This window comes from Lampetra planeri, chromosome 16 (genome assembly GCF_965212315.1).
Source record: "Lampetra planeri chromosome 16, kcLamPlan1.2.h2, whole genome shotgun sequence".
NCBI classification, from domain to species: domain Eukaryota; kingdom Metazoa; phylum Chordata; class Hyperoartia; order Petromyzontiformes; family Petromyzontidae; genus Lampetra; species Lampetra planeri.
Genome location: NC_136122.1, coordinates 13298560 through 13311261, shown reverse-complemented (window position 1 = coordinate 13311261; position 12702 = coordinate 13298560). Strand labels below are relative to the sequence as shown.

Below are 12702 nucleotides of genomic sequence, written 5' to 3'. Positions count from 1 at the left end.
TGCGTTGTGGCCGAAACGTCGTGAGAATTTTATTTGATTATGTTTTATTTTTTTTATTTTATTATTTCCCTTCTACGTGACTTTACCAAAAGAACCAAGAAGATGAATCCCTGCAGTCACGAAAGCTTTAAATCGTGGATTTCTTTCATCAGCGTAAAAACAAGCACCATTGTTTTTTTTTTTGTTTCACTCACTTTTCACAGCTACCTATGAAAACTGCTCGAGCGGCGTTAATACGACGGTGCCATCCATGGCTGGTTGAGCGGCGGCGCAGGCCCTCAGTAGGAGAAGCGCATGGCCTGCGTGTACTCGAGCTTGTCGAGGTTCGGGTAGCAGGCAAACTGGATCATCGGAGGAGGGCCGCACATGAGGATGAGGACATCATCCGCCGGAGGGGGAAGGTGATCGCGGATCATCTCGGCTGTCACAAAACCCTTGCCGAAATCCCAATCTGTCGGGAAGAATCAAACAGAGGTGCCCGAATGAACGGCGGGATCTAAACACAAGCGCTCACGTACAAGTCCTCGCACCCAAGCGATCACAGTTCAATCATCCCATGCGAGGAGAAACAATTGTGACATTAATGGAGCAATAATACAAAACACAATTGTGGTAATCCGTTACTTTTGAACATCATATTGAGGGCCTTGGGCCTCCACAATTACCCCAGGCAAGCGAAGATCCATTGATTTGCCGATAAAAATCGATTCTGGAGCCAAACACACGTGCATCGAACTGTACACATTTACATTATTTACTTATATATAAATGTTAAATTCAGGGTGAGAGAATGAGACTAAACATGAGACAAGCAGTACAAAGTGGATGGCGCATACGAGACAAGAAAGAATAGATTCATTTAATTAAATCGTGATCCTGTATCGTGGAAATTCATCGACTTTCAGGTGGTAAGGGGGAGGGCGAGGATGGATTGGTGGATTCATCCCAAGCAGCACACCCCGACGTACCTTCCGTGGCGGTGTCGAGCGTGAACCACAGATTGAACTTGTTGGGGTGACGTGCCTGGATCTCCTCCAGCTCATCACGGAGCAGGATGTCCTTCTCCGTCTGGGAAAAGAGATGGCGAGATGTTAATTCCCACGCCCGGTATACAAGAGGTTGTGGGGTCGATCCTGACCCTGACGCCTGTTGTATATTTCGAGTTTGCATGTTCTCCCCGTGGGCGCATGGATTTTTTTCTGGGCACTCCGGTTTTTCCCATCACATTTAGAAACATGAGTTTAAGAGTATTTGGCTATACATTTCCACACTAAGCCAATTCGTTGAGCTATCATTTGTAGCCAGGTTGCTTCTGAAAAAGAGCTACATAGCTCAGTGGGCCTTACCTCGAAAAAAAACGTTTAGTTTAAAAGAGGTAGAGTGTAAGGTGGGGTGGATGGGCAGGCATGGCAAGCGGGTGGCCGGACGGGCGTTAAGCGGCAAGTAGGAAAAAGACGATCCCAAAAAATATATACAACGCCGGCATATTGGTCAAAACTGCGTGTTGTTTGCTCGTGCAGTTTTATAAAAAAAAAATGGCACAATAAAAAATACATTTTAAAAATACAGCCAAAGATGTTCATCATTAATGTGTCACTTGCTCGCGGCGAGAGCGAGCGTCGTCAGAAGCAAGACGGAGCACGCTCGTTGGTCACAGCGCGAGCGGGTTGGACTGCTGCCACGAGCACAGCTTTCCCCCCTTCAGGAGGCGAGGAAGCTCAAACACTACATGTGGTTTTGGTTTTGTTTTTCTGGTGCTAAATGTCACTTTCCAGCCAGTTTGTCACACTTGTCACAAGTTGCCAGCGGTCACGGCCGTGAGAAGATGTACTCCCGCGGCACGACACGCAAGACGTTTCCAAAAAACAGCAGCGCGGCTGCTGACAAGCTTGAAATGTCGCCCTCTTCCACGTAGATTTTTTATTGTTTCGTTTGTATGGGTGCCTTTTTTGTGTGTTGCCCAATTTATTTTTCACATTCACCATGATTGCTGATTTGTATTAATAACTGCAAAAACATGAGCGGATATATATATCAGTCCCGAGTACGAGCTGGCAAAACAACAGCCATAAACCGCAGAAAAAATATTCACAGCTTAAGATGTATAATCATGTTTTCACCGTACAATTAAAATGTGAAATGTTCGTGAGGTTTAATGATTGCTTAAAAAGTGGTAGGATTATATGGTACGGAATCTCTGGCCAATGTTCATCAACGCATTGTCACGATGACTGCCAACAAAGGCAGAAACGAGGCATCGATTTCCAATTGAAAAAAATTATTATGCTCAACGTACATGCATGAAATCAAGCATGCTAGGGACAATTAATTTGTATTTGTATGCTGCAATTACTTTATGGGGCCCCTACAGCCACAAGAGGCACTACACAAGGAATTTTTTTTACGAATCACAACCCCACATTGCAACAATACATTGACTTACGATGGGAGCGGGGTGAATAATTGACATACCAACTGGGAACCAATACAAAACTAGATTATAATAAAGCTAAAACATTCCCCCGTCTGCCTGTACCTGGTTAGCGAAGATCAGCGAGCAAGTGGTGTGGTCGTCAGAAGACTTCATCACCTGTCGAACAAGCTGCAGCATCGGGGTGATCCCTGCTCAATGTAAAAAACAACAACGGACGACATCGCCAAAGCCTCAAGCGAATTCAAATGAACCCGTGTTGTAGCAACTACCTCTCTCTCGGCAAACACGCAAGGCAAAAGGCCAAGGTGCAGCCCTGCCATTGCTTTCTCATGCCACTGAAGGGGACCCCCGCCCCACCCTTTGAATTAGTAGAGAGAACTCTAGAGCGGCGGCCCTCTATATGGTATTTGGCCTACTCTTCCATCTTAAAAAAACTGTGAAAGTACCCACACTGTACCCCACCACATGCGACCCGCTGATTGACTGGTGAAACCCATTATACTGCTGCTGGATGTACAGAGGCCATGCCGCATGGCAAGTCCGTGGCAGCAGAATCCCCTTAGCAACACATAAAAGGAAAACATTAAAATAACCTGCAATAAATTAAGTCCTGCATCAAGTTTGTGTAATTATTTATAATAGGTTTTTTTCTTCTTCTTCCGAAGGCTAACATTCATTATGCAAACATGGCATTTAGACGCGATGTGACAGACAGCAGCTCGACTGACCTGTGCCACCAGCAATCATCCCAACCTTGGTAACCTTTTTAATTTTAGGCTCCGACTTCTTGTCCGGACGGATGGCAAATTCACCTTGACAGGAGACCAAAAGAGACCAACGAAAATATTTTAAAAAGATATAAGGCAATGGAGATGGAGTTCAAAGGCGATATATTTTAAAAATATATATTCTTAAACAGATTTTTCTTGAAAAAGAAACGCAAATAAAAAGGCATGAAATCAAATTCATAAATGACAACATATTATTGACATTAAATTACTATGTAATGAGACACGCGCATTAAAATATAATGATGTTCCGATTAAAAATAAATACATGGATATGGGATGACCCCAAAGGGCCTTTAGTGGCGCGTTACTGACATCTTTGTGAAACGCGACACGTCTGTGCGAAGTTATTTTTAGCCATCTGATGCTGCCCATCAAGCAGGATAGAGCGTCCGCTATCTTGTGGCTTGTGCCATAGAAGTGCGGTTAGAACTACCCTGGCGCCATGTGCGACGTTCGTTATTGCCGTGGTCTCAACTAATTTACACAACAGCTCAAAGTAAATGTGCGCAATGTTTTATCGTGTGTGGGAGTGAGACGGAACATGCTGGCGTTTATGTATCTATAACTTCTTTCACAACGTACATAGCCAGCATCGCTAATTGGAGGTGCGGGGGGGAAGGACAACAAACTAAACACACAAAGCAGTTAGAAAGAAATGAGTTTTCAATTTGGATTTTAAAAAGTGCATAGCTCCATTGGCATGAGCGTATATCGTGTTTGTTTTTAAATAACTATAATCATGACAACTATTCATAGAGCGTGGAGAGTCACATTTTAAAATACAACACATCAAAAGAAACAGATCTCTCACTGGGCAGTGCAACCCTTCGTGTTCAAGAACGGCACGCGGAAGCGGATATCGCAGAACTTATTTTAAGATCCCTTTAAGTAAGTTCTGGTGCACACAGTAGGGGGCAGCACTTTGCCATCCAACTTGTGACAGTCAACGTCTAAGAATTTTATATGCACACAGCTGTGATTTGACCATATTAATCGGAGAAGCAAATTTAACGGGATGTTTTTTTTTGTGTGCAGTTATTGGAGAATGGGCTCTGACCATCAACTTGCCACACTTAATTACAACATAATCTACATGAGACAACAGTTCTTCATGCGAGTTTATGGGTCTCTTTGTAAGCCTATGGGTGGGATCTCGACATCATTGGTGACTGGGCCAAGGCCATCAAAGCAGTCCCAGTTGAGAACCCATCTGAATAAAATACAGAACCTCAGCACATTAACCTCTGCGCTTCCATTTTTGGCAACGTTCATACGTGGACACGCGTAACAATAACCAACACGCGCAAGTACATTCGTTATTCGTGTGGCAACGGTGCAAAGCAGAGCGCTGCTTTACGTGGAGCTTGGCGATAAACGCGTGCAGCAGATGGTGAGTGAGACGGGCGGCAGGGCCCTTACCGTTGCCGTTATAAACCAGCAGACCGCTCGGCCCGCGGAACTCGATCGCGTCACCCAGCGGCAGGCTGTCCAAGTACTGGGACATCTTGCCTCCCTCGGGGAACTTGGGGTGAACACCCTTCAGGTACACCTACAGTACAACACAAGCCACGCGCGTTTCGTAGGTTTAACGACGAGTTGTTAACGACACCCAGCAATACCGGCAAGCCGTTTTCAGAAGCGATTTGCAGTTGCTACGGTCAGGGGCCGCTTACCGTTTCCAGCGCAGATTGAGTGAACATGCCGTTTGGCACCGTGCGCTAACGTACAGACGGCACGGTGGGCCAAGCGCATGTCGGCCTCGTGCTTCAGTTAAAGGGTAAAGGTGCAACTCTGAAATTGCTTTCCTTGGTCACGCCACTGCTGGCAAAAGAGCTTCCACGAAGAGGGGCATTGGTCTACTCTTCCACGCCGAAGAGACGTCTTCAAAGTGGCGTAGCCACGCTTCACCACACCACAGACTCGACCTGCTCTTTGACTGCGATGTGCCCACTTGTACAGCGTCACAATCTTTATTTAGACTGTAGGAATCCGATGAGATATGAAGCTCTTTGTCACAGATGTGCAGTACAGCGGGGTGGACAGAGCTGCTGCTGGTGGTGGAATTTAAGACACTTTCCCCGCTTAGTTCAGCTGACACCCTGGGAGATGGCATCAAACCAGTGAACTCTGGATTACAAGTTCAGTGTGCTCACCATCACACCAGCGGGATGGACAGAGCTGCTGCTGGTGGTGGAATTTAAGACAATTTCCCCTCCTAGTTCAGCTGACACCCAAGGAGATGGCATCAAACCAGTGACCTCTGGATTACAAGTCTGGTGTGCTCACCATGACAACACTGACGGCTCACTTCGTTTCTCAGTTAGAAAAAGGCAAAACGTGCATGTTTAATGCCGTAAACTTTTCTACGTGGGCGAATTGCCAAAGGGTTTTCTTCATCTGGTTACCGTTAATTCAAAAACAACATTAACAAACCCAGCTTTATGTTCTGTGTAATCTGAAAAAAAGTGCTACAATTAAAGAGTTGCACGGAGAAAAGTAAAAGTGCTCCGGAAAACCTTTTGCCCTCTCTTTGGAAGACAGCGTCATCTTGTTAGCTGTTTGTGTTATTTATTTATTTGTTAAAAGGTAATGAGATACATCGTTTATTTATTTCTTTCAACATGGGTGCAATTATGCCTAGCTTGTGTAATGAAGCACATGCATTGGGATATACAGCGAGCAAAAGCTGGACTCTTAAAGTGGTTTGCATTTCGCTCGACCGCAGTTGAGAGATGTACGCTTTGCGGTGCCCAGGATGGTTGCGAGCGGCTCGCCAATCACGAAGGTTGCGACTTCAAATCCTGACTGGGGGGGGGGGGGGGGGGGGCAGTCGAAATAGTCCATCATCCCTTCGGGGGTCCAGAAAATGAATGCCACTTTGTGGAGAAGTCAGTGGTTTTCCTCCTATGGCAAGACCAGGGGTCGGCAACCAAAACAACAAGGGCAGACATCTTTTGTCGAATTCTGTACACGAAGCAGAGGTCGCAATCGGGTACCCGATACCCGTACCCTACCCGATACCCGGCTACCCGTTTGCAACCCTGGTGCGGCCGGGTACGGAATCAAAACCCGCTTGCGACCTCTGACACGAAGATCCTCAAAAAATAACATCACAAAGCAATCCTTAAAGAGCCGCATGCGGCTCCGAAACTACAGGTGGCCAACCCCTGCCCATGGTGAACTGGACTCCCATGGTCAGAGGTCAGCAATCAAAATAACAAGAAGAGCCATTCTTTTCGAATTTCAAGGGCCGCACTGCCATCCTTAAAGAGCCGCAGGTTGCGGACCCCCTGGGCTAGACTCACCCCCCCTACCCCCATAGGAATGTGGATTTCCCACCACTGGCTCATGGCAGTAAACAGGATATGAGCACTGCTTCGATGCTAATTTCAGCAGGAAATCACAGACTTTTGACACAGGAGCACACAAAATTAAAACCTGCAGGAGCCTACAAGCTCAAAACATGGGAGCCTGTATGCAAAACCTGAGAAGGCTTTGTGTAGAATCTACACAAATCTACACAGTAGATACTTCTAAGCATTTCATCGTTTCGTCAATTCAACAATTTTTAGTCAAATTTTTTGCCTTCCATACGTGTCACTTCTCTTTTCTTTCGCATCGCTTCATATATATGTTTTTTGCGCCTTTAGCCTAAATGTAACTTCAACATACCATTTACATTTAATCGTACATTATTGATCTAACAACGCAATAGGACACATGTATTGTAAAGCCGAAGAATCAACTTCAATCAATGCAATCAATGCATCTTTCCATGTCTCGCGTGAATCCAATATTGGTGTTTGCCCTCGAGTCATGTCATATTTTTTTCATTTTCAAACAGTTAGGACCTATAAATTAAATCTCAACACCTCCACTTTGGCTGTAATCTTGTTAATCGAATTGGGTCACATGCCTCACTTGAAACGTGGCTTATTGGATTTTAGGATAGATTTTTTTTATATACATGTATGTGGAGGCACTTTGATCAGGATGCAAGTTGTGCTTTCTAGAAATAATCATTTATTTATTCATTAACTGCACAGCACAAATAAACATTGATTCATAAATGATTGGGTTAAGCCTCAATGATGTGGCCCAATTTGTGTTGCAAGACCATCCCACCACCCAACATACTCAAACCAAATAAAACTTCCACGTTGACAGACGTTACATTTTTCTGGCTACGTCGGGTGGCGGAGGGTCTTACAACAAAGTTTGGCCAGATCATTACGTGGCCAAAACCAAAAAAAATCTATCATGAGCCATGACATTGCTTGCAAGTGCTCACAGGTTCACGTGACATTCACCTTGACGACGAGGTCAACGTAACCCTTGTTGTCGTCGCTCGTTACGGGCGTGTAAGGGCGCACCACCAGGTTCCCGTCGATCGTGGCCGACAGGTAGATGTGTTGACCTGTGAGTACAACAGACAAGCAGAGACACCAGCCAGAGTGGTCTTACTCCTCCTCCTGCAAGCATCCACACGACCGCAACCACTTGTAAATAAACTTGGCGAGGGCTTACCGAGTTGTAGCTCGGTAAGCCCTTACACAAACACCTCATCCTCGGCTCTAAATCTGAATACATACGCAAGGGCCCTGTAAAGCTTTCCAACATGCATTTGTGTCCCTCCAAATTAATGAATTAGCAACGATGACGTTACGTTTCAAGCCGCACAACATGATGACGTTGCACGTGATGCGGTCTCGCGAGGAGAGGGGGGGGACGCCCGTTCATGTCAGCCAAGAGCGCCGACACCGAGGCGGGTCGCTTAATGACTGGTTTTAGTCTCCAAAAGGTTGTGCAACCCTTTAAAGGGCTTTGGCCAGTGTTCAACAGAGTAAATCCCTGATCGTGAAGCCACTTTATACAACACCGGATAAACAGATGTTGGTGGACCCTCGCTTAATGTATTCGTGACGGACAGCGTTAATGCAATTTTTTCAATCTTAGTTTGGAGGGCATTAGCAAGTTTAAAGAAACTGTAAATCTTGATTGACAGAGAGAGTGAGAGAGACTTCTTGGTGGTGGCGGCGGTGAAACCACGAGTCTGTGTGCGTACCCACGGGCAGGCCCAGAATGTGCCGTGGAGTTGGCAGAGCGAAGCGGAAACGTCGCGTGTCATGGCTGATGATCTGCGGTGGAGGGGGGGGGGATGGAACATTTGACATTTACAGAAAATGCACGCGAATATCTGCACTCCAGCGCGGTTGGTTGACGGACACTTCTTGGGAACGGGAGAATATTTTTAGGCCAGCCGTCCAGCACCTCTATTAGACACTGGCTCCAGTGCTCGGCAGATTAATTTCGCTTGAGGGCGAGGGGGTGGTTAGTTTCCATAATCGCTGTATTCGGACTGTCCCAGGCTAGACATCTACAACCCAAACCGCCTTAAAGACTAATCTCATTATATCAGAAATTCTGAACAAGCTGCCCTGGCAATGTATCCAGCGCACCCTGAATGAATAACCAATGAAGTGTCCAAATCACCTTTCACTCTTCTGCAGGTACAACCAAATTAGAAATCAAAGCAGATAAGCGAAGTAACAATTGGCATGCTTTCGTCACAGTACCGATTACTGTTTTTGTGACCACCAAATTTCCATCAATTTTAAGAGCAAAAGTGCCACACACCATCCCTCCCGCGAGGCTACCAAGTGCCCAAGACAAGCGTGCAGCCAGTTTACGTCCGTTAGTTAGCTCCCCGCCAGCCACGAGCACGGTAACATCCGTGTGCAAGCTTCACCTCCTTGTCAACGAGACGCAGCGGGTACTTGATGGCCGGGTCTTTGAGGAGTACAGGCGACTTGCGCTTGCGAGCGTTCCACAGGGTGTAAGCCACCACGCCCGCGGTCGTCAGAGCGATCACCCCGAGGGCCACCACCACGCTCGTCGTCTGTGGGTGGCGGTTTGTGGGAAGCAGGAGGGGACGTTAAATGCAGGTGCATACCACCGCCCCGCGTACGTGGCACAGCCGCACTGAGGTGTACGTCACAAACACGTGCTTCCAGGGAATTTATGGTTACAATCACCCAAATTTGTTTGAAATGCATAGAGATAAAATAAATCAATCACCCAAAGCCAGCCTCTGGTAGGCAAGTGTAACTCAACTTTTCTCATAGCTTTGGGGTTCAGAAGGAGTTCAAACATTTTATAAAGCAAAAGCAAACTAAAGGCAGTTCAAACAGACCAAATATAAAAATCAATACCACACAGATAACCTCTCATACTGTTCGATGAAAAGGTCGTGAGAATCAGTCAGGTTAAATAATCCAAGGAATCCATGTCATTCCAAGCAATAAGCACCAACCGAAATCTTTACTCTTGTAGCACAATGGTAGAACGCTCGTCATTATAAACTTCACCCCTGGTGTGCATACCACCAATCAGCAAACCCTGAGGCTGTTGAAAGTCTTCAGGATGTGTGTGGAGATGAAGAGATGCCTCAACGAGACACAAGGCTGATTTTTTTAAAGAGGTGCAACTAAGATCATTATCAGTCGGCGATTCCACAATTTAGACGTCATTGTCAAAAGTTCTAAAATCACTCACAATACACACGAGTCATTGTGATGGTTATCTACAGATTTAGAAAACATGGCTTATTTACGTAATAAGTCAGCAGTTTGACACAACACAAAATGCACCAAAATAAATTAGCAAGCTAAATAAAGGCTCTGCTTTGACATTCGTCCATGCTCTGGTCCCCAACCAGACGAAAGTGCGAGGTATTCCTGTACCCGCAGGTTGGCATCCTGAACTAACAAATAATATCCGCTGGAGTGTAGTGGATACGAGAAGTTTCTGTTGCCGAGCCAGCCGAGTAAGAGTGTAACAACAGCAAGCGCCCGTCGGCGGAAAATCTGCAAACACACTGGTCCCAACAGACATCGACGAAATCAAATTCAAGTCCACGCCCAGACCACAAGGAGAGCACACGCCAAAGGGCGGGGTGGGAGGACGAATTCCTTTTAAATTGAGCATCTTCCTGTTACGAGATTTGCCAAGGGGCCTGAAAGGCAGGGGCGGTCCACTTTGGGTGGGAACTCAAACAAGCCACGAACATCGTTCCATATCCAAAACGCCTGCAGCGAGCTCCTTTCATTCACCGTGTGACAGTCACACCTCGAGAGAGAAAAAAGGGCTGCCACCTCCACAACTACCTCCATGTATTTAGCAAACTCATAGAACAGCGGCTAAACACAACTCCGATTAGCACGGTTGGTTACGCACCATGCGAAAGAAGTTCAACACACGTACAATTTAGTGATGGGCGATCCGATTATTTAAGTGGAAGATTATTCTCCGTTGTATTGCTTACTTGAATAATAACATGGAAATAACTGGGGGGGGGGGGGGGTCATCACAACAACGTTCCCACGTGTGTTGCTGGACGGGAGGTGATGGGCGGGGCTTGATGAACCCGCACTGCATAGTGGGCGTGGTCTGTGGGGGGGGGGGTTCCTGCCTTCGGGAGGCTTCCAATCCATCGACTCACCGTTCCAGTTATAAACATAAGCATCTGTAATTAGCTCAGCCTACTCCTCTTGCAGTGTTTAGATTATTGTGCCGCTATAAATATCCACGTGATAAGCCACATTCGTTGAGCTACCATTCTTGGCCAGCTTGCTCCTGGCTTTACCTGGTAAGACAACAAAAGTTTAATTGGTAGAATGTGAAGCGATTTGTTTACCTTTGTTGTTGGAACGTTCTGACCTGCCCCGACTGGATTTGTGAAAAAGGAGCTTTATCGCTCATCGCATTCCTCCAAAGACAAATACATATTCTGATTCTGAGATGGCTCCCTATGACACTGTACAAGCTAAATATCATCTGTCCGCACTCACGCCTGAGGGCAACTCTAAAAATACCGTAGCAAGACGTGCAGACCTTCCTTTTGAGGATAGATGCAGGCGTTTGTGAGTTGAAAAACACATTTCTTCTAAGGCACTGTCCTCGACGAATACGTCTGTTGTGCAACTGCTCTCTTACTAAACAGCGTGCCATTCAATTTACGAGGGGAATCAATACCCACTGAGTATTTATTTGTTTATATATCTGTATATTTACAGAATCCACTCCGAATGCAGTAGTCGAATGTGTACATCGTCTGCCTTGTTAATGGTTAAGCTCTGCCTCTATAAAGCATGACGATATTAATGTCCTGAAGGCGAATCTGCTCCAAAATGCGGACATTCATTCTCAATGACACCAACAATTTAAATTCAACGCCGCAGTAAGTTGTTACCGTACAAGGCATTATTATTATTATCATTTCCCACCAGCACCACCATCGACACAAGCATCTCCTCACCATCATCTCCCATCACCATCACGCACCCCATCGGCTCAGGCAACGCCTCATTGCCCCCCTGGCCCCCCAAACCATTGCGAGAGGAAAATGTGTGGACCAGAGCACTGGGCGTGGGCGCGCCGTCGCCGTAATTAAACACCAAGTGGAAACACAGAAGAAGGCGCGAGAGAGACGACGCGCATTGACCGTTTGCTATAAGTAAAACACAGCAAACAAAAGCAACTGTACAACAAGAACCACCACTACCACTACCACCACCAACCACACCTTCTCAAGAGGGCCCACCGTGGTCGGGCCTGACCGGCCCTGCCACCCCCACAGAGCACACGCGACAACCCGCCCCGGGATAAACTAAAATCAATAAAATAAGAACACATTTACGCCACAAGCCGCATGCGTACTCGCTTTAAAATGCACACGGGGGCGGGCAATTCGTGCGTCTCGTTAAAAGTAAAATACTCCTTTAAGAATGTGAGAGGGTTCTTAGGAAAAAAAACCGAGGACGGTGCCAGGCAAGGTCAAGTGAAGTTGGTGCCGAGACGCCCCAGCGATGGCGATGCGGACACCACCGAAAAGGGCCCTCAAATCGACGCCTTACCGTGCTGCTAATCATGGCTGGCGCCTGCCCTCTGCGTTACCCGTTGGGTGCCGAAGTTGAATGAACAGCGGCGTTAATGGAACCAAAGAGGCTGTTAACGGCAACCCAACGGCAGCCTTCAAACGACGACTACAACAACAAACACCACCAGCACCACCAGCACAACACTCTCGCTACAGCTGATGATGCTGCTGCTGCGCCTCCGTTTTTATGGCGCAATTCTGGAAGATGAATTCCGCTTCCGGAAGATGGATGTTCGCTTCCGGAAGATGTAAGATACCTTCTGGAAGATGGATGTTGCCTTCTGGAAGATGGATGTTGCCTTCTGGAAGATGGATGCTATTTCGAAGGGAAATAATAAAATAATACAAATAAAACATAATAAAATTCTCAAGCAGCTGCTTGTCGAAACGTCGTTGCCGAAAAGTCGTGAGAATTTTATTTTATTATGTTTTATTTTTATTCTTTTATTATTTCCCTTCTACGTGACTTTACCGAAAGAACCAAGAATTTGGCTGTTATCGTCCGAATGATGGTTGTTACCTTCCGGATGATTCTACCA

At 46.3% G+C, this 12702-nt stretch overlaps 1 protein-coding gene across 1 annotated transcript; it reads right to left on the bottom strand.

The window, feature by feature from the left end:
• Window positions 1-205: 205 nt before the first annotated feature.
• LOC144723083 (NADH-cytochrome b5 reductase 3-like) lies at window positions 206-12374 on the bottom strand. Its single transcript, XM_078601661.1, has 9 exons — window positions 12141-12374; window positions 8975-9124; window positions 8291-8363; window positions 7536-7642; window positions 4645-4774; window positions 3163-3246; window positions 2537-2622; window positions 969-1068; window positions 206-451 (listed from the first exon to the last, which is right to left on the bottom strand). Exons 1-9 carry the CDS (start codon window positions 12153-12155, stop codon window positions 279-281), a joined length of 918 nt encoding a protein of 305 aa, XP_078457787.1. The 5' UTR covers window positions 12156-12374; the 3' UTR covers window positions 206-278.
• Window positions 12375-12702: the final 328 nt, after the last annotated feature.

Coding starts and splice junctions, on each gene's coding strand:
- LOC144723083 (XM_078601661.1), bottom strand. Junction 7,643..8,290: donor CATTCTGGGCCTGCCCGTGG/GTACGCACACAG, acceptor TTGTACTCACAG/GTCAACACATCTACCTGTCG. Junction 3,247..4,644: donor GCTGGTTTATAACGGCAACG/GTAAGGGCCCTG, acceptor TCTCCTGTCAAG/GTGAATTTGCCATCCGTCCG.